The following is an 18884-nucleotide window of genomic DNA, read 5'->3' as shown; positions in this document are numbered from 1 at the left end:
CAAAAAAAAAAAAAAAAAGATTTACTCTCCATAGGTGTTTTTTTTTCCTTTTTTGCTATTCTTATTTAACATTATATCTGATAATTAAATTTTAAGAAACTTTCTCTTTTATTTGTTTGTTTAATCTTTCCCCCTAACTCTTGTATTTCTATTTTTCCACCAAAATTATCTTTTTACAGAAATTTTTGTGGCTTTGGGCAAATGAACTAGTCTGCTTTAGCACAAAAATGAATAGATAAAAATCAAATTATTTTATCTTACCAAAAACCTAGAACTAAATAATTGAAAGAAAATAATAGATATTAATGTTTACTTCAGGGATAAGGATGCACTTATCCCTGAATTGGAGAAATATACTCCCAGCTGTAGCCAAATTTATTTCTTCATAAGTGTTCCAAAATAGAAAGAGATTGTTTTGACATTTGACATTTCAGGCCATTGAATTTTATGCTCTCTTAAAAGTTGCTTTTAACTTTCAAAATCAGGAAACTTATGTGCCAAGTGGAAGAATGTATTGGAGAGTTGGTGGAGAAAAAGAGGATAGTGTTAACAAAAGCAAAGAATCAAGAAGGTGATTACAGCATTTAGGTTTGCTGTAGGGAGCGAGAAAGTCTAGTTCGTGAGCACTGGAACAGTATATTACAGGGATTTTGAGGGAGATTGTCCCAGTGTTTCTATATTAGATGAAGTAGAGATGGAAGACAGACAATATATAAGCCACAGTCGAAGGGATAGTGGCCTTGGTTGAGCAAGCAGCAATGGAGATGAAAACATCAATATGAAACTTTTCACAGAAGACTTGACATTAATGGTCAAAGTTGACAAAAATTTGCCCAGCTGATTTGGAGGTAATTAGCAGGGATACTCACCACACTAGGCAAGACTGGGGCCTTAATTTGTCTGTGAGTGGGGAAGCCTTTCAGGAAAAAGGTGCTGGGCTTCTCTCTAAAGAGCTTCTTGCTGCCACCCTCCATGACTTTTGGTCCAAACCCTTTCCAAATGCCAAGCCTACCAGCAATCTGTGTATCAGACATAGGCTTCCCTCTCCCCTCTTCCTGCTTACTTCCTGCAGCCTCACCCCTCTACTTATGTCAGGTCCATAACACAATCACATTGAACAATAAATTGTGCTATCTATCATGTTCCAGGTAATTTGAAGATACAAAAACAAAATATAATTCCTATCCTTATGGTGCACATAGTCTGATGAGGAAGATAGTTACACAAAGCAGTATTGAATGTTTGGGGCATAAAGCAGGGGTACTGGCTCAGGCTAAAGAATCAGAAAATATTCTTAAAGGAAGTGAAACTTAATGTGGGTGCCAAAGTACAACTAATCAAAGGCCAAGCCAAAAAAAAGGAGTTGACAAAATAGAACAAATGACATACAGAAAAGAAAGTATGATTGTTTGTGCTTCTAAAAATGACTTCATGAATTAGAATATGAAAAGAGGAGGTGGAGAAAGTTGATGAGAATGGAAAGGTAGGCAGAGGCCTGCCTGATCATGTAGGGACAGGAATGCCTATCCTAGGGAGGTGGGTTCATGTTGTTTGCTTGTGGTACTGGGCACTGAACCCAGGGCCTCACACATGCTAGGCAAGTGCTCTACCACTGAGCTACACCCACAGCCCTGTGGGTAGTTTAGACAATAGGAAACTACTACAGGGTTGACTGGCATGAGGAAGATAAAGACGTTTTGTGCATTAGGAAAAAAAAAATCACTCTGCCTGCTGTGTGTAAAAGAAATTTATTAGTATAAAAATTAAGGTGGCAAGACCAGTTAAGAGGCTGTTATGAGCATCCAGGTGAGCCATGTTGATGCTGGTGAGTAGAAACAGATGGCACCCAGAGGAGGTAAACTCAACAGGATTCAGGGATTCATGGTGAGGAAGAGAGTGTAGTAAACTGTGATTTGGGAATTGAGAGGAGGTTAGCAAAGGCCAAATGTTTTCTCTGATAAATGGATGCTGATCCATAGTGGAGGTGGGAATAGGGAAGAATGAAGGAACTTTGCATTATGCAAAGGGGAGTGCGAGGAGGGGTGGGACTGTGGGGATGGGAAGGATGGTAGAATGACACAGACATTATTACCCTATGAACATGTGTGATTATACTACTGGTGACTCTGCACCATGTCCAGCCAGGAATGAGAAGTTGTGTTCCATTTGTGTACAATGTGTCAAAATGCATTCTCCTGTCATGTATAACTAATTAGAGCAAATTTAAAAGTTTAAAAAAAAAAAAACAGAAGAGGCTTAAAATTAGTTAAATTTCTGGTCTGATTATGTCATTCATTGACTTAGGGAACAATTTTGCAGGAAGAGGGAAAGAAGTTATTTTTGATATATGAATTTTAAAGTATCTTTGGGATAGCTGATTGGAGATAGTCAATACACAGATTTATAGATTTGTGGAACTCAGGAGAAAAGCCTAGGGTGGAGATAAATTGGGGAATCACCAACAAATTGATAGTAGCAAAAGTCACATGAGTGCATGAAATGACCCCAGAGGTTGTCTGATTAAAACAACCTAAGGAAAACCTCTATTGGAGACAAAATGAGTACCCTGCAAAGGTGACTGAGACAATGAAAATAAGCAGCCAGAGAAGAAGAAAAGTCAAGACAGTGTGTTTTGCAGAGTCTAGATTAAAGAGTGTTTCAAAAAGACAATAGTTTCAAAAAGACATAGTGTCATGTACTGCCAAAATGTCAAGTAAAATGAGGAACAGATGTTGACAACTGAATTCACCAATAAGAAAGTGGCTGAAGACATAAGAGTAGTCCCAGTGAGGGGTAGAAAACAGATTGCTTTCTAGATTCCATCCTGTGGGGTGATGAATGGAGTGAACGAGGAATGAGCAGGAGATGAAGAAGTGGGAACAGTGTGTGTAGACAATACTGCCCCAAAAGTTTAGTTCTGAAAGGGAGAAGAAAATTTGAGGTTGACATAAGAGGTAATTTATGTATGTTCAAATCCTGATGGAAAAGAGTCCTTAACATGACAGGCTAAGAATTGAGAGTATCAGCAAAGGGACTGGCCTTAGCCGGGAAAAAGGTGGGCCACCTCCTCCATTTCCACAGGAGCAAGAAAGAGAATAGATAGAGATGCAGATGAGTTTTTTACTCGAAAGAAAATCAAAAGATTTGTTCCGTAGTTTCTGTGTCCTCTGTGAAGTAGTGAGCAAAGACGTCTGCTGAGAATGAGAGAGGAATAGAAATACCAGAATTTTTAAGAGCTGGGGAAAGTTTGAAGTAATCATTGGAGAGAACACAAGAGAAAGCCAACTGGCTACCACAGGTGGTGTTAACGGCTAAGTTGAGACTAGGGAACTTAAATTTAGCATCTGTCTTTGAGTGTATATATTGTTTTTTCAGCAACCTCCAGTGGTTTAGGATAGACCAGAAAGGAGCTGGATCTGCTTGGGGCTCAGGCTTTGCCCCCTGAGTGCTGTGGAAGGACAATGGGTTAAGAAAGCTGACCATGTTATTTAGACAGTGGTTGAAACAGTGAACTCCAGACTCTGTATTGAAGAAGGAAACAAGTAAAGAGAACTGATAGAAAGAGAAACACAGAGTTGACAGCATTTATGATTGAACTGAAAGCAAGTCCCAGAAAAAGAAAAAAGTTGGAGGTCAGATATGGAGTTTTGGTGTTTTGGCAGTGAAGTGGCTGCTCTCAATACACACCATGTTGTGGTCACACAGGTAGGTAGGTGGGGCGCAGGAGGTGTTGCCAAGGTATTGGTGGCTGATCTATAGGATCTTCCAGGACAGCGGCAGGAAGAGGGTGAAGAAAGTGACCGAAAGCCATGAGCCAAAGTCTTCAACTGAAACAGTGTAGAAGGTGGTACTCCCACATGGTCACACAGAGGCTGCCCAGTATGCCTGATCGTCTGACTTTCGTAGTGCGTCTCTTTTGCTAGATTCTAAGCTCCTTTAAGGTAAAGGACTGCATCTTGGCTTTCTGTTGTTTATAGTGCTGTTATAGAGTATTGGAATCTCACAGTAGAAGAGACCTGTAGATTGTCTCACCTAATAGTTTTAAACCTACTTTCCAAAATTTCAAGAGTACTAAAGAAGGGCCTCAGAAATTACCTTGTAAAAAGATGAGCAAGACAGATGAATGGGATTGTGACCTTCTGCTTCCATGTCAGCCAGAGAAGCTCTACTTTGGTCTGTTTCCTGGGTGGGATTCTGCTTAAGATTTCACTTAAAGAATCCACAGCTAAAATAAGTTTGAGTTAGGTATAGTGACACATGCCAGTAATCCCAGCTACTTGGAAGACTGAGGCAGGAGGACCTCAAGTTTGAGGCCAGCCTGAGCACCTTAGCAAGACCCCATCTCAAAAAAAAAAAAAAAAATGGCTAGGGGTATAGCTCAGAGGTAAAATGTACCTTGTTTCAATCCCCAGTGATGGAAGACAGAAAGGGAGAGAAAGTTTGAAAACCAGTGATATTTGGCTAAATTTTATTTTTTCACAGATGATGTCTTTGAGACCAAGAGAATTAGAATGACTATTTCTGTCACAGTCACATACATAGCAACTTATCAGCAGGACTTGGATGAGGTCCCAAGTCTCCTAACTCTAAGTCAGGAGAAATCACTTTGTTTTTCCATGTTCTCAACTATACCAACACCCTCTCCCCAATATCTGTACGCACAAGTGAATATTTCTACATTGTCTGGCTTGTGCCTAGTGATTCACCAGGCCCCAGAGTGCTTACTACTCATTTAATCACTCGTTTACTTATCTTTGCCACAATTAATAGCTCATTAGGTCAGAGACTGTGTCTTATAGTAGTACTAGTATCTGCCCCAGGTGCCTAAGGTTTCTGGAGCATTTTTTAAAAGCATTTTAAAATGCTTATTTTTTAAAAAAAAATCATTATAAATTGTGTCTGACCAATGCAATACTAAAAGTTGAAAAAGTATGAAACTCATTCACATTAGTTGTTTGGCTGTAAAATCTATGATGATGCTAGGTGTGGTGGCACGCATGTAATCCCATGGTTTAGGAGGCTGAGGCAGGAGGATCATGAGTTCAAAGCCAGCCTCAACAAAAGTGAGGTGCTAAGCAACTCGGTGAGACCCTTTCTCAAAATAAAATACAAAATGGGGCTTGGGATGTGGCTCAGTGGGCAAGTACCCCTGAGTTCAATCCCCAGTGCCCCCCCCCAAAAAAATATATATATATATACACACACACACACACACACACACATACACACTTATGATGGGTCCACTCCCTGATTGTGAGTGAAAAAAAAATGCAACTCTTTTGTTTTTGAAGTTTGTAAGAATAACATTGCTACTCTTCTATAGAATTCAGCTTAAAAATCTTGCTTGCAGTACTTTCTTGACTTATAGACTTTTTTCCTCCCCTTTTCTGCTACATTGATAAGCATTTTGATAGTTTTTATTGTTATATTTGCACCAAGTCCCGAAATAGGAGAAAGTAAGCTGAAGGAAATTCCAGAGGAGTCAGTAAAGGAGGGCACTTTTCCAAAAGAGGGGCAGAAGGAGGAGGACTCTCAACAGAATCAAGATACGAAAGATGAAGAAGAGCAGTTGGCCATGAAGCCTAAGGAAGTGGTCAGGCTTGGAGAAGAGGCGAGCCATGTGAATGAGAGCCTCCTTCAGTGTCAGAACTCTGGGGATAGTTCAGATGACAGTAGCATCCAGGTAGGTGCTATAAACACATGCCCTCATGGCTTCACTTCCTCTGACTAGCATCATTTTTAACATCATCATTAATGTGCATTTGTTAAGCAATATTATAACTTCAACCTCAATCCCATCAGTGGATCCACTTCATCATTAAAGGGCTCTTAAGCTCCATCTAGGCTCACAGGAAAAACAATGTGACCAGTTGTTCACCCCTGGACAGGTGGGATACAGGGTGGCAGGATATGTGCCACTTTTCCTATTCCTGATATGTAGCTTATTGTGCAAAGTACTTAATTTTAGTGGCAAAAGGCCTCACACAGAATTATTTTAAGTGTGGCCTTTTCTGTTCACTGTAGCTCTGCCTACAGGAGAAATAAAAGGAGTGACTACCAGCCATACTTCAGTTTTCACAGGTCACTTCTGTGCAAGTTAAGATTGCCCTGTGTACACCTTTCCAGAAATTATTTCAAGATCCACAGAGGAAAGCCTTTGTGCCCATAAGTAAACCACCTTCAAAGGCTGATAATATATATGAAATATATAAATGAAAAATGATTCGAGTATACACTTTAAAAAAGAAAGTCAAGCCCGGTGTAGTGGTGGATGCCTGTAATCCTAGCAATTTGAGAGCCTGAGGCAGGAGAATTGGCAATTTAAATAGACCCTTGTCTTGAAATAAAAAATAAAAAGGGCTAGGGATGTATGGGGATTTAGCTCAGTGGTAAAGCATCCCAGGTTCAATCCTCAGTACCAAAAAATTTAAAAATAAACATACCTGGAAGAAAGTAAAAACAAATATATTGAAAAGAGATTTGGATCCAGAGTCTGAAAACTAGGCATGTCACAGAAACACAGATTGTATACCTGAAAGGAGATTCCAATCCATATTTGAAAGGAAATGGAGTCACTGGATTTATGACTCATTTATTTATTTATGATTTATGACTCATACTCATTTATTCAACCAATATTATCTATGATGTATCAGGTCGTGACAAAGAGGAGTATGACATGAAGTGTTCAAGTATTTTATATCTCCCAGAAAGTCCTTTATAGAATACAGGGCCACTGTCGAGGCTTAAGCAGAGGCTGAACTGTACTCACAAAGATTATAAAATCTTTCCTTAGGAATTTGAAAGATCAGTGTGCCTTTAGAGTATGAAAAGTGATGCCTGGTTAATTTATTAATTTTCTCTAATTTACCCTTTCCTATTATTTGAAACATCTACTTCTCAACACCACTGAGGAGGTGAAAAATTATGAAATGTATTCAAGTCCTATGGAAACTTGGGAGAATAGTTACTCTGTAGAAGGGCAAATCATATACAACATAGCCTTTAGGGTTTTGCTGTATTCTCTCAGAGTTCAGTCATATTTTTCCTATAATATTGACCATGAATTATTCAAGGAAGTTGAAATTGTTGTTACTCATTTATTCAACCAATATTATCTATGATGTATCAGGTCATGTGCTAAGGTACATACAACAATAATCACAATAGATGTTTTGAACTCAACATTTCCCAAAGCAACTGCTGTACACATTATTTCATTTACTTCTTTAAGCAGACAAGGGAGAAAACACATTCTGGACAGATTTTGTTCTTGCCATTTCTATACAGTGATAATTTCGGATCCTTATGTACATAGAGTTATTTGACAAACTGACACTTAGAAATTATTCTTCTCTGTGGAGTGGGGGATTGGTCTTCACCCCTTTGTCAGATTATAGTATCTAGTACCTTGCTGTGTCTTCTAAATCCTCATAACCTACACGTTTAAGCAACAATGGGCTGAGCCAGATATCAAACTTAAGAATCTTCACAGACAAGTAAACACAGAAAAAGAGCCACGAGAGTCTCTTCCATGACCGAGTATTTGCATTGTATTGTTTATAAGTATTTTGTGATATCATTTGTGGCTGTTGATGGTCTTTGGGGGCTTCGTTTCTGCTGTTTAAATCCACTGCAGGTGGGGTCACCACGTAACCAAATTCTAGGTATTACTTTCCCAATATTCTTGAGACAAGTTGGAAGCAGAATTTATTACCTTAATTGTACAGGCTTAAAATCTAGCTTAACCTTTTCCCTAACACTTTGAGTATTTACTATGCTCTAGGCACTATGCCCTGTGTAAATTAAGCAATATAATGGGACAAGAATATTATTGCTGCAACCACATAAATAAGAAAACTGAGGCTTTAGAGAGTGCAAATAATGTGCCTATTAGGGGGCTGGGGAACCCAGGTCTTCCTCCTCCAGAGCTTGATTTTTTTAACTGCTACATCATTTGCTTCCACCTGCAGAAAAGTCCAAGGTGCACAGTTCAAACTTATTTCCCACAAAAGGCTAGCCAGCTGACTACTAGGGTAACTGATTATCTTGGTGAATCATGATATTTTAGCCCACCTAGGACACAGATCCATGTCTGAAGGATGGACTCAAATTAAACTTTAAAGGATACTGTATCAAATCAGGATACCAATTATTTTTCCATAATTGATTTAAAATATGTTTAGATGTATTTTCTTCCTGTAGAAAACTAAGAAAGATAGTTCTGAATCTGAGTGATCTTGATGAGCAGGAAGTCAGAATCACTGGACTTAATGAGATGGTTGGTGTTTGTAATCAGAGTGTGATGGTCCACCCATCCACATCAACCACCGCTCCCAGCCTCTATCAAGCACTGTTCTCTCTGCTTCTGTGGGTTCAACTTTTTTTTTTTTTTTAGATTCCACATATAAGTGAGATCATGCAATATTTCTCTTTTTGTGCTGGCTCCCTTTACTTAGCATAATATCCTCCAAGTTCATCCTTGTTGTGGCAAGTGTAAGGATTTCCCTCTGTTTTAAAGGTAAATAGCTCTCCATGTCATTTGTTTATATATACCACATTTGTCAACTGATGGACACTTAGGGGAAAAGTTTGACACGGAGGTCTTGGCAAAGAGTTTCTGGCTATGACCCCAAAAGCACAGGTAAGAAAAGCAAAACTTGACAAATAAGATTACATCAGACTAAAAATTCTATATAGCAATGGAAACAAACAATCAACACAGTGTAGATATAATCTAGGGATTGAAAGAAAATATTTTCAAGCCACACAGCTAATAAAGGGTTAATATCCAAAATAAGGAACTCAACTCAATAGCAAGAAAAGAAACAATCCAATTTTAAAATGGACAAAGGATCTAAATAGACAATTTGTCAAAAGGAAAGCATAAAAAAGGCCAACAAGTAGCTGGGCGCTGGGCACATGCTTATAATCCCAGCGGCTTGGGGGGCTGAGACAGGAGGATCGCAAGTTCAAAGCCAGCCTCAGAGCATGCCAGGGAGCATATGGTGGAGCAAAGCTGCTCAGCTCATGGTGACCAGAGAAATCGAGAGAGGCGGGAAGGGTCAGGGTCCCAAGTTACTCTTCTGCAGCAGCAAGCCCACAATGACTTCCTCCAACTAGTTCCCACCCCATAAAGGTTTCCCACTTCCCAATAGTGCCACAGGCTGGTGACCAAGCAGATGGCCTTTGGAAGACATTTCAGATACAAATCAAAACATTATGCCAATCATCAAGCCATTTCTGTATGTCTCAAATATAACAAAACTCCCACTAGTATACTTTAGTCTTTCATTTAACGAATTCATAGCCAGCATTTGTTTTAAACTTTTGAATGGTTAAAATAAGGAAATAAATTCATTCAGAAACCCAAACTTGCCATGAATGTTTATTTAGTTTGAAATGAAGGTTAAAACAAACCTGATTTAAAAAAAAAAAAAGCCAGCCTCAACAACTTAGCAAGGTCTTAAACAACTTAAGTGAGACTCTGTCTCAAAATAAAACACAAAAGGGCTGGGGATGTGGCTCACTGGTAAAGCACCGCTGGGTTAAATCTCCAGTACCCACCCCCACACAAAAAAAGAAACTATTATTAAAAAAAAAAAAAACCAGAATATTTGTTGGCAAAGGTATGGAGAAGGGGGAACTATAAAGGTTCCTCAAAAAATTAAAAGTTTATCATATGATCCAACAGTTCCACTTCTGAGCATATTATCCAAGACACTTGAAATTAGTATGTTAAGGAGACATCTGCACTCCCATTTTATTGTAGCGTTATTCATGATAGCCATGTTATAGAATCAACTAAGTGTCCATCAACAGGTGAAAGGACGAAGGTAATAAGATGTAAGTGCTATATACTGTAGATACTCCTCAACTTCCAAAGAGTGCCTTGCTGTTGAGTAGAAACTGGAGAAGAATCATCAGGTAGCAAAAATGAAGAGATGAAGAAAGCTAGAAGCAGAAGGCCTTTGGCTAAATTTTCTTTCTTCTTGCCAGACCCATGTGCACTCACTCCCATGCACATATATGCTCACACTCTACTTCACATATTAACTCTGAGTCAGATGTGGTGGTGCATGCCTGTAATTCCAGCAGCTCAGGAGGCTGTGGCAGGAGGATCACAAGTTCAAAACCAGCTTCAGTAATTTAGGATGGCCCTGAGCTACTTAGCAAGACCCTGTCTCAAATAAATAAATAAATAAATAGGCTAGGGAGTGACTTAGTGACTAACCAACCACCCCTGGGTTCAAACCTCATCCCCCCCCCACCAAATTAATTCTGAGCTCTTCATTTAAAGGGGGGTTTTACTCCAAAATCACCCATGCTTCTCTTTTCCCTTCACTGACACAAAAAAATGAGGTTAATTGTGTATGCCTAACAATTTTTATTCCCATAATTCGTCTGATATTTTCTCTCTACTGAACAGTTATGAAATCACATAAATACTACCAAGTAGCCATAACTGTAAAAGAGCAATTTGTTGTAGGTAAACTGACTCCAAAACCATTTACATATTAATGATATTCTAACAATTTTGATCTAAAAGCTTGAACTGGTGTTTTACCAACATTCTTTCAGACCTGACTCTCTTTCTAAATGTTTACTTTAGTATCTGTCATCTGGAGAAAAAATAAAATGCGAGCCGCTAGAGGAAGTACAACAACTTCGCAAGAATTTGCATCGCCTCCAAATTCTTTTCAACTCTGCTGAAAAAGAGCTTCGATATGAGCGAGAAAAGAACTTGGATTTAAAGCAGCATAATAGCTTGCTTCAGGAAGAAATCATCAAGGTAACTCTAGCCGGAATGTCCTTTATTGAAGGGTCTCAGCTGACCCTGGGAACATAGGAATGAAAATCCCTCAACATTATAATACATGATAGGGTCCACCATGACGATGGATGGACAATGTAAACTATCTAGTAACTTCCTCCTTTAACTGTTACCTACTAAATAAGACAGAGCACCGTCATTTCTCTGCTGCTGAAAGGGTATATATGCTAGCAATCTGCAAATTTTAAAAAAGGGTTTTTTTCTTTATTTTTTTATTCTGATTTGTTATATATGACAATGGTATGTATTACAATTCGTATTACATATATAGAGCACAATTTTTCATCTCTGGTTGTATACTCAGTATATTCACACTTTCATGTCTTCATACACGTACTTTGGATAATGATGACCATCACATTCCACCATCATTTGTACCCCCTGCCCCCTCCCTTCCCTTCCCACCCCTCTGCCCTATCTAGAATTCAACTATTCCTCCCATGCTCCCCCTCCCTACCCCACTATGAAACAGTTTAATGCTGGTTGTTTTAATGAATCATAATAATAACCATTATTTATCAGGTGGTTAGTATGTGCTCAATACTATTAAAACACTTCATGAACTAGATTTCTTTTTAAAGTCACGTTTGCTGAGATATAATTTATATATGGCACAATTTGCCCTATTTAGTTTTATAGTTATATGAATTTTGATAACACAAATATTAAAAAATGACAACATAAAAATATGGATATATAGTACTACAGTGAAGTTACAGAATGTATAACCTTGTTCTTCTTTACTTCTTTTTTTAAAACAAATGGAGAAATTAATTTTAATGTATTTTTATTTAACCCAATGGATTACCAACATAATTTGCAAAAAAAATAATTGTTAGTAAGATATTTAATGTTCATTTTCTTTGTCCTGGTAATTCTTTGGCATCTAATGTCTATTTAACACATAGCACCCCTCCATTCAGACTAGACACATTTCAAATACTCAGTAGTCTCTCATGTAACCAATGGCTGCCATATTGGCTCCTTTCTCCATCTTTCACCTTTTGATGAGACATATACGGTAGCATAACCATATGTTATGTGGTTTCTGGTTGAATTCCATCAGAAAGGGACACTAAAGAGATGAACTTAGAATATACAAGAGTAGAGGGAGGTGTTTTATTCCTCCCTATAAGAATCTAATAAACTGTGAGTTGTTTTCTACATGCTTTTGGTGGGAATAACTTCAGTTAGGTCACCTTCTCCTACAAGTTTTTCATAATGGCTCTCTCTTCTTTTACCTCCTACCTCTTCAAGTCTATGGTAGGAAAGGTGCTTCACAAAATTTGTTAGTTTCCCTCAACCTTGCCCTTACTTTTATAAATACCTTAAACAATTTTTACTCTGATGGATCTTTTTCATCCTTGAATCTTGAACAATGGATTTTTAATTATAAGAGTAAAATATGGGGCTGGGATTATGGCTCAGCAGTGGAGTACTCACCTAGCACATTCAAGGCCCTGGGTTCAATCCTCAGCACCACATAAAAATAAATAAAATAAAGATACTGTGTCCAACTACAACAAAAAAAATAAACATTTTTTTAAAAAAGAATAAAATATACCTCATCTCATATCACAGGCAATGTATATATATACATACCAGATTAATTATATATTAAAATATAATGTATAAAATGGTAAAACTTTTAAAGAAAATATTTGCATAACTTTGTGAAAAGAAATGGAAAACAAAAAAAAATACAAAACCTGAAAAATTAGATGATATTATAGTTAAAATTTTTACGTGTAAAAGTTTATCAAAAAGGGTTGAAAGAGACATGAATTTTATTACTGGTCATTTTTAAAAATATCTTTATTTATTTTATTTATTTTTTATGTGGTGCTGAGGATTGAACCTAGTACCTCACAAGTGCGAGGCAAGCGCTCTACCACCGAGCTATAACCCCAGCCCCATTACTGCTCATTTTTGTTTATTTTTAGTATTTAGCTTGATTTGGTTTCTCCTCTGGTTGGCTTTTCCTTTATTGTAGTTCTTCCCTTTGCACATTTTCATTGTTGTTTTTCATTTCCTCCTCGTGGAATATTATGCCAAGAATGTTCTAAAGTGCAGGCTTTCTTGCTGTAAATTCTTTTAGCTTTTGTTTATCATGGAAAGTTTTTATTTCATCATAAAATTTGAAGCTTAATTTTGATGGATAAAAGATTCTTGGTTGGCATCCATTATCTTTTACAGCTTGGTATATGTTGTTCCAGGATCTTCTCGCTTTGAGAGTCTGGGTTGAAAAATCTGCTGAGATCTGAATTGGTCTTCCCTTATAGGTGATCTGATTTTTCTCTCTTGCAGCCTTTAAAATTCTATCCTATTCTGTATGCTAGACACTTTCATTACAATGTGTCTTGATGTAGATCTGTTGTAATTCTGTACATTTGGTGTCCTATAGGCCTCTTGTATTTGATTTTCCAGTTCATTCTTTATACTTTGGAAATTTTCTGCTATTATTTCATTGAAGAGATTGTGTATTCCTTTGATTTGAACTTCTGAACCTTCCTATCCCAATAAATCTTAAATTTGGTCTTTTGATGATATCCCATAATTCTTGGATATTCTGTTCATGGTTTCTTACTATCTTCACTGTGAGGTCAACTTTATTTTCAATATTGTATACTTTGTCTTCATTATCTGAGGTTCTGTCTTCCAAGTGATCAAATCTATTGGTGATGTTATCTATTGACTTTTTAAAAAATATTTATTTTTCAGTTTTCGGCGGACACAACATCTTTGTTTGTATGTGGTGCTGAGGATCGAACCCAGGCCGCACGCATGCCAGGCGAGCGCGCTACCACTAGAGCCACATCCCCAGCCCATCTATTGACTTTTTTAATTGGCTTATTGTTTCTTTCATTTCAAGGATTTCTGCTTGTTTTTTTTTTTCCAGTATCTCTATCTCTTTCAGTATCTCTATCTCTTGCATCCTATATTTTCTCTCTTATCTCTTTGTTGGTGTGATCAATGGTCACCTGTATTTGCTCTCTTATCTCTTTGTTGGAGTGATCGATTTTTGTCTGTATCTGCTCACTTAGGTTGTTCTTTAATTCCCAAATCATTTCAGTTATGCATATTCTGAACTCCTTCTCTGACATTTCACCTACTGCGCGATCTGTGGATTCTATTGTTGTGGTATCTTGGTTTGTTTGAGGAACTTTCCTCCCTTGTTTTTTCATGATGTCTATGAGTCTTCCTCTCTTGCAGTGTAGGTCCCAGGTATTACAGCTTCTGCCCTATTGTCTTATAGTGTCCCTGTAGGTTACCAATACCTCACTTTTAAGGGAGAGATCAATATTACAGCACTCAATGTACCCAACATGCAGCCATATATCAGTCAGCTTCTGTTTTTACATTTAAAGTTTTGTCACTATAATCAGAAGTGATGAGTTCAGTTATCTTCTACCTTATAGTCAATAAGTTTGCGTAATGGTTTGCAGTTTCTAACGGTAGAAAGGGGGACTGAAGGAGAATATGGAGGGTATTAGATTATATGACAAGTGAGAGGGTAATCATAAGAAGTTGGCTGTTGGCTGTTAGTAGGAGAAACAAGAGATAGGCAATCCCATGCAAGACTCCCTGTTACATCAGCAACAGGATAACCATTGGGACTGTTGAACCAACAGTTCAACCAACAGTTCAGACCAGCCGCGACTGTCTCTCCTGAAATCCGTTGGTTAAAAGACAATACTCCAGCTCTCTAGAAGCGCAGTTTTATAGCACAAAAAGTTGCAGAAGTGGGGGGGGGGGTGTTGAGCACCCCTAGTAGAGAAACCTCTGGTGCAGCCAGGCCCACAGGGACCTTGGTGACGTCTTACCAGGTCCATATTGTTGTCTCTTGATAGAAGCGGTGATATCCCAGTTTCGTGGCAGTGACAGCCTCAAGCCTATATATTTTCTGATGTTTGGCTGGAGCCATGCTTTGGTGAATAAGGAACCTCAGAGTGGGGGTGGCTCACCACGTATCTCCAGGCGCTGGGCGAGCTTCTCCTTTGGAACTCTGGGCCACAGTGTGGCGGATGGGCCTCTCCTCCAGTTCTCAACAAAAATAAAGTTTTAAAGTTACACAATCTTTTTCTTTCTTTTTTTTTTTCTTTCTTTTTTTTTGCAATATTGGGCAGTGAACCAGGGGCATGCTACCACTAAACTACATTCTCACCCCTTTTCCTTCTTTGTTTTGAAACAGGGTCTCACTATGAATGTGCAATCCTCCTGCCTCAGCCTCCAGAGTTGCTGAGACTGTAGATGTGGGCCCAAAGTTACACAATCTTTTAAAGTCATTATCTAAAATTTTTAGTGCTTACTAAACCTCAATGACCTGAGCCAAAACCCTGCTTGTCCTGCCCTACTTTTTTTTATCACTAGATTTATTTATCCCTAATAGATGTATTCATTATTATTGGTTTAATTAAAAGGCCAACTACGCCAAGGTAAAATTCATGGGATGGCAAAATTGTTCTTCCTAACAGAAGAGCACCAAGAAGTTAGGAGGACAGCCCCCAAACATGCTTGTCTAAAAACAAGACAAGCCATGCGCAGATTCATCTAAAGTTTTATGAATCACATAAATATTCAAAATGAACCACCATGTAAAATATGGTTCAAGTCTAAATATATATTAAAAACTTAGTGTTTATTAAACTCTTGCTAAGTCAGCCTCAGCAACTTAGTGAGACCCTGCCTCAAAATAAAAAAATTTAAAAAGGGCTGGGGGTGCTTCCCAGTGGTTAAGAACTCTTAGGTTCCTTCTCTGGTACCAAAAAAATAAATTAAAAAAAAATGTTTGAGCCAGGTGCAGTGGTACACGCCTGTAATCCCAGCTACCTCAGGAGGCTAAGTTTTTGACACTAGTGATCAAACCCAGGGCCCCATGTATGCTAGACATGTGCTACACCACTGAGCTACACCTCATCTTCCTCATGAGTTTTTAAGTATGTGTTTGTGTGTGTGTGTATGTGTGTGTGTGTGAGTGTGTATGCATGCACACATGTGCACACACACCAAGGATTAAATCCAGGGGAGCTTTTACTGCTTTATCTTTAATTTTGAGACAAGGTCTCACTAAGTTGCTTAGGGACTTGATAAATCACTGAAGCTGTCTTCAAACTTGCAATCCTCCTACCTCAGCCTCCCAAGTAGCTGGGATTACAGTGAGTTTTTAAATATTGATCATATTTCCTCAAGGCTTTGTTGGTATGTAGTTCTTAATTCTAAATCTTTATCACATTTCCTTGTATTCTCACCTTTCCTTTAAACATGTTTCTTAGATCATTTTAAAAATTCAATTCTGAACATATTCAAAGAGTAGTATTTCTTCCTTAAGGTACAATGGCCAGAATTACATAGGTCATGATGTCTTACTTATGATTAATGCCCTGTAAATATTTGTAGAATCAATGAACAGGAGTGAAGAGCTCTCGGTGAGACCTTGGTAAAGCAAGAAGATATTTTTTGCTTTGTTTCAAATCTCCCTCATGGTGCCAGGCATCTCAGTAGTATTATATACAATAACTACCTTGTATTGACAGCCTGTCCACCTAATCTCTTATAAACCTCCCCACATACCTACAGGCAAGGAAACTGTTTTGCAGATGAGGAAACTGTTCAAGGTGGCAAAGCTAATAAATTGTGGAGCCCAAATCTGCACCCAGGTCTGTTTCCCTCTTTACGGTATAGACTCGTCTTTCCACATTGTAACTCTCCCCAGTTGGGAGTCACTCTGGAACCTCAGCTTTGCACATTTAGGCCCCTCCTCCTCCTCCCTTCTGTTGTTGTTGTTGTTGTTGTTGTTGCTGGTGTTGCAGCCTGGGGATTAAAGGCAGGGCCTTGCGTGTGCTGGACAAGTGCTCTCCCATCAACCACTAGAGCTGCAGCCCCAGTCCCAAGGCTCACTTTTTTTTTTCTTTCTTTCTTTCTTTTTTTTTTTAGAGAGAGAGAGAATTTTAATATTTATTTTTTAGTTTTTAGCGGACACAACATCTTTGTTTGTATGTGGTGCTGAGGATCGAACCTGAGCCACACACATGCCAGGCGAGCGCACTACCGCTTGAGCCACATCCCCAGCCCCAAAGGGTCACTTCTTAAAATCCACCCAGAGATCATCAAACTCTGGTTCTCTAGGTGATGTTGGGGATACTTACAAGGCTAAGAAATCAGAATACCAGTGTATTTCCTTTAAACCATTTTATTGTGGGATCTAACACTCAGAAAGTGTATAAAATGTAAATGTAAAACTGTATATTACATGGTTACAAGATGAATATCCATGTAACCACCACCCAGGACAAGAAATAGAACAATGCTCGTGTACACCATGGCCTGTGTACCTTTCCCATCATGATCCCCTCCCTTCCCACTTCAGCACTAATTTTTGGTAATAACTCATTTACATTACTTTATGGTCTTGCCACCTGTGTATGACTCCCACACAGTATAGATAAGTTTCCCCCCCTCCCTTGTTTTTTCAGTGCTGGAGACCAAACTCAGGGTCTCATGCATGAAGACAAGTGCTCTACCACTAAGCTACCTCCCCAGCCCCTGCCTATTTTTAAATGTTTTACAAATATAATCAGTATGTTCACCTTATATCTATTAATCTTGTATCAGTTTTGTTTGCGAGATTCATCCGTGTTATGGTATTTAGCTATTGTCCATTCATTTTTTCTTTGCAGTGTAGTATTTCACTATGAGAAAACACCACAATTTACATGTTTTTTTGTATGACTTATGGACACTGTGCATGCTTCTACTGTGGATATATTAAAAGGAATGTTTTAGGCTTGCAGAACTTCAGGCAGAGTGTCACTCTGCCACTACTAACACTGAGACATTGTACTGGATCCTATTTTTACTAAGGAAGCCAATGTTGTCTTCTTTCATTATTACCAGCATTATCAAAATGCTAAGTGTTGGCTCTATCACTGATAATCCATTCATCAGGACCCAGGGCCTTTAGCTTTCTTGGCCTGTGAAGTCAATGAATAATATATTTATTGTGAAATGTCTCACATTCTCTTTATTGACAATGAGAAGCTTAGGCTTCATGCTTTTGAATCAATCCAATACACCAAATATTCCAATTCTTCTTTTCTTTGATTTCCTTCTTCTTACCCATTCATTGGATTTATCTCTGAGATTTTTCATGACAAGGTTGTTCTTAGAAATGAAACTTCCAGCCTTCCTAATGGGTTCGAGTGGCCTTTTGAGAAGAAGCCAACAGTTGATAGATTTGTTCCTGTCAGTGATGTTTCAAAAGCTATATCAGTCCTCCAAAATGAAATGAGAGCATGAAGGAAAAAAAAATTGAGAGAGTGAAGTGGTTTAGATTGGCAGAGGAAAAGGGAGTTTTCACTGGGAAAATAAGTAACTTATTAAAACTTGATCTAAAATTTTCTTTTGAGTGATATCAAAGAGACAAGCTTATGATATTTTTCCTGTTGACCTATATAAAACTCACCAATGATATGGCAGCATTTTGATCTTAGGATATAATTTCTCCATTGCTACATACATTCATTTCTATTCTGTTTAATAAAATGTTTGATCATTTTTACATGGTCATTAACATTTTTAAAGATGACATCGCTCTGGTCTTCAGAAATTAAAGCAAATGGGGCACGGGGCGGGGGTGGCGGGTGAGGTCTCATAAGTTGTGCACTCTGGACCCCTGAGTAGCTTTTATGCAAGAAACTTTGCTCTTGGACAGAGTATAAGATCCTTTCAGATACATTCAGCTAATTAATGTAAGACGTTCCCTGAATAGTGTGATAAATGAACAGAGCTGATTAACCTTTCTACTTTTTAAAGAATGCTACTATGAACTCTCATGTACGGGTCCTAATATCCATAAGTACGCATTTCTCTAGGAAGAGCGTGGCAGAGGAATTATAGAGTGTGTATTGCAAGCATTTGCCACTGCGCCAGGAAGAGGCTGTCAGTACCTTGAATAACAACAGCTAACTCTTACTAGGTGTTTCCTACGTGTCTGGACCCTTCTCCCTCCCTCCCTCCCTCCCTCCCTTCCTTCCTTCCTTCCTTCCTTCCT

At 38.4% G+C, this 18884-nt stretch overlaps 1 protein-coding gene across 4 annotated transcripts in view; it reads left to right on the top strand.

Moving 5' to 3' along the window:
• Positions 1–18884, top strand: part of Ccdc30 (coiled-coil domain containing 30) — a 134608-nt gene that overhangs the window by 60362 nt on the left and 55362 nt on the right. For all 4 annotated transcript variants that reach the window (XM_048815614.1, XM_048815612.1, XM_048815613.1 and 1 more), the window contains one exon: positions 10613–10792. In XM_048815614.1, coding sequence (XP_048671571.1) covers positions 10613–10792 — 180 coding nt within the window. The remainder of the gene's footprint in view (positions 1–10612; positions 10793–18884) is intronic.

This window comes from Marmota marmota, unplaced genomic scaffold (assembly GCF_001458135.2).
Source record: "Marmota marmota marmota unplaced genomic scaffold, marMar, whole genome shotgun sequence".
NCBI lineage: Eukaryota > Metazoa > Chordata > Mammalia > Rodentia > Sciuridae > Marmota > Marmota marmota.
The sequence above is the reverse complement of the archived record's forward strand: the minus strand, read 5'-3'. Positions and strand labels throughout refer to the sequence as shown.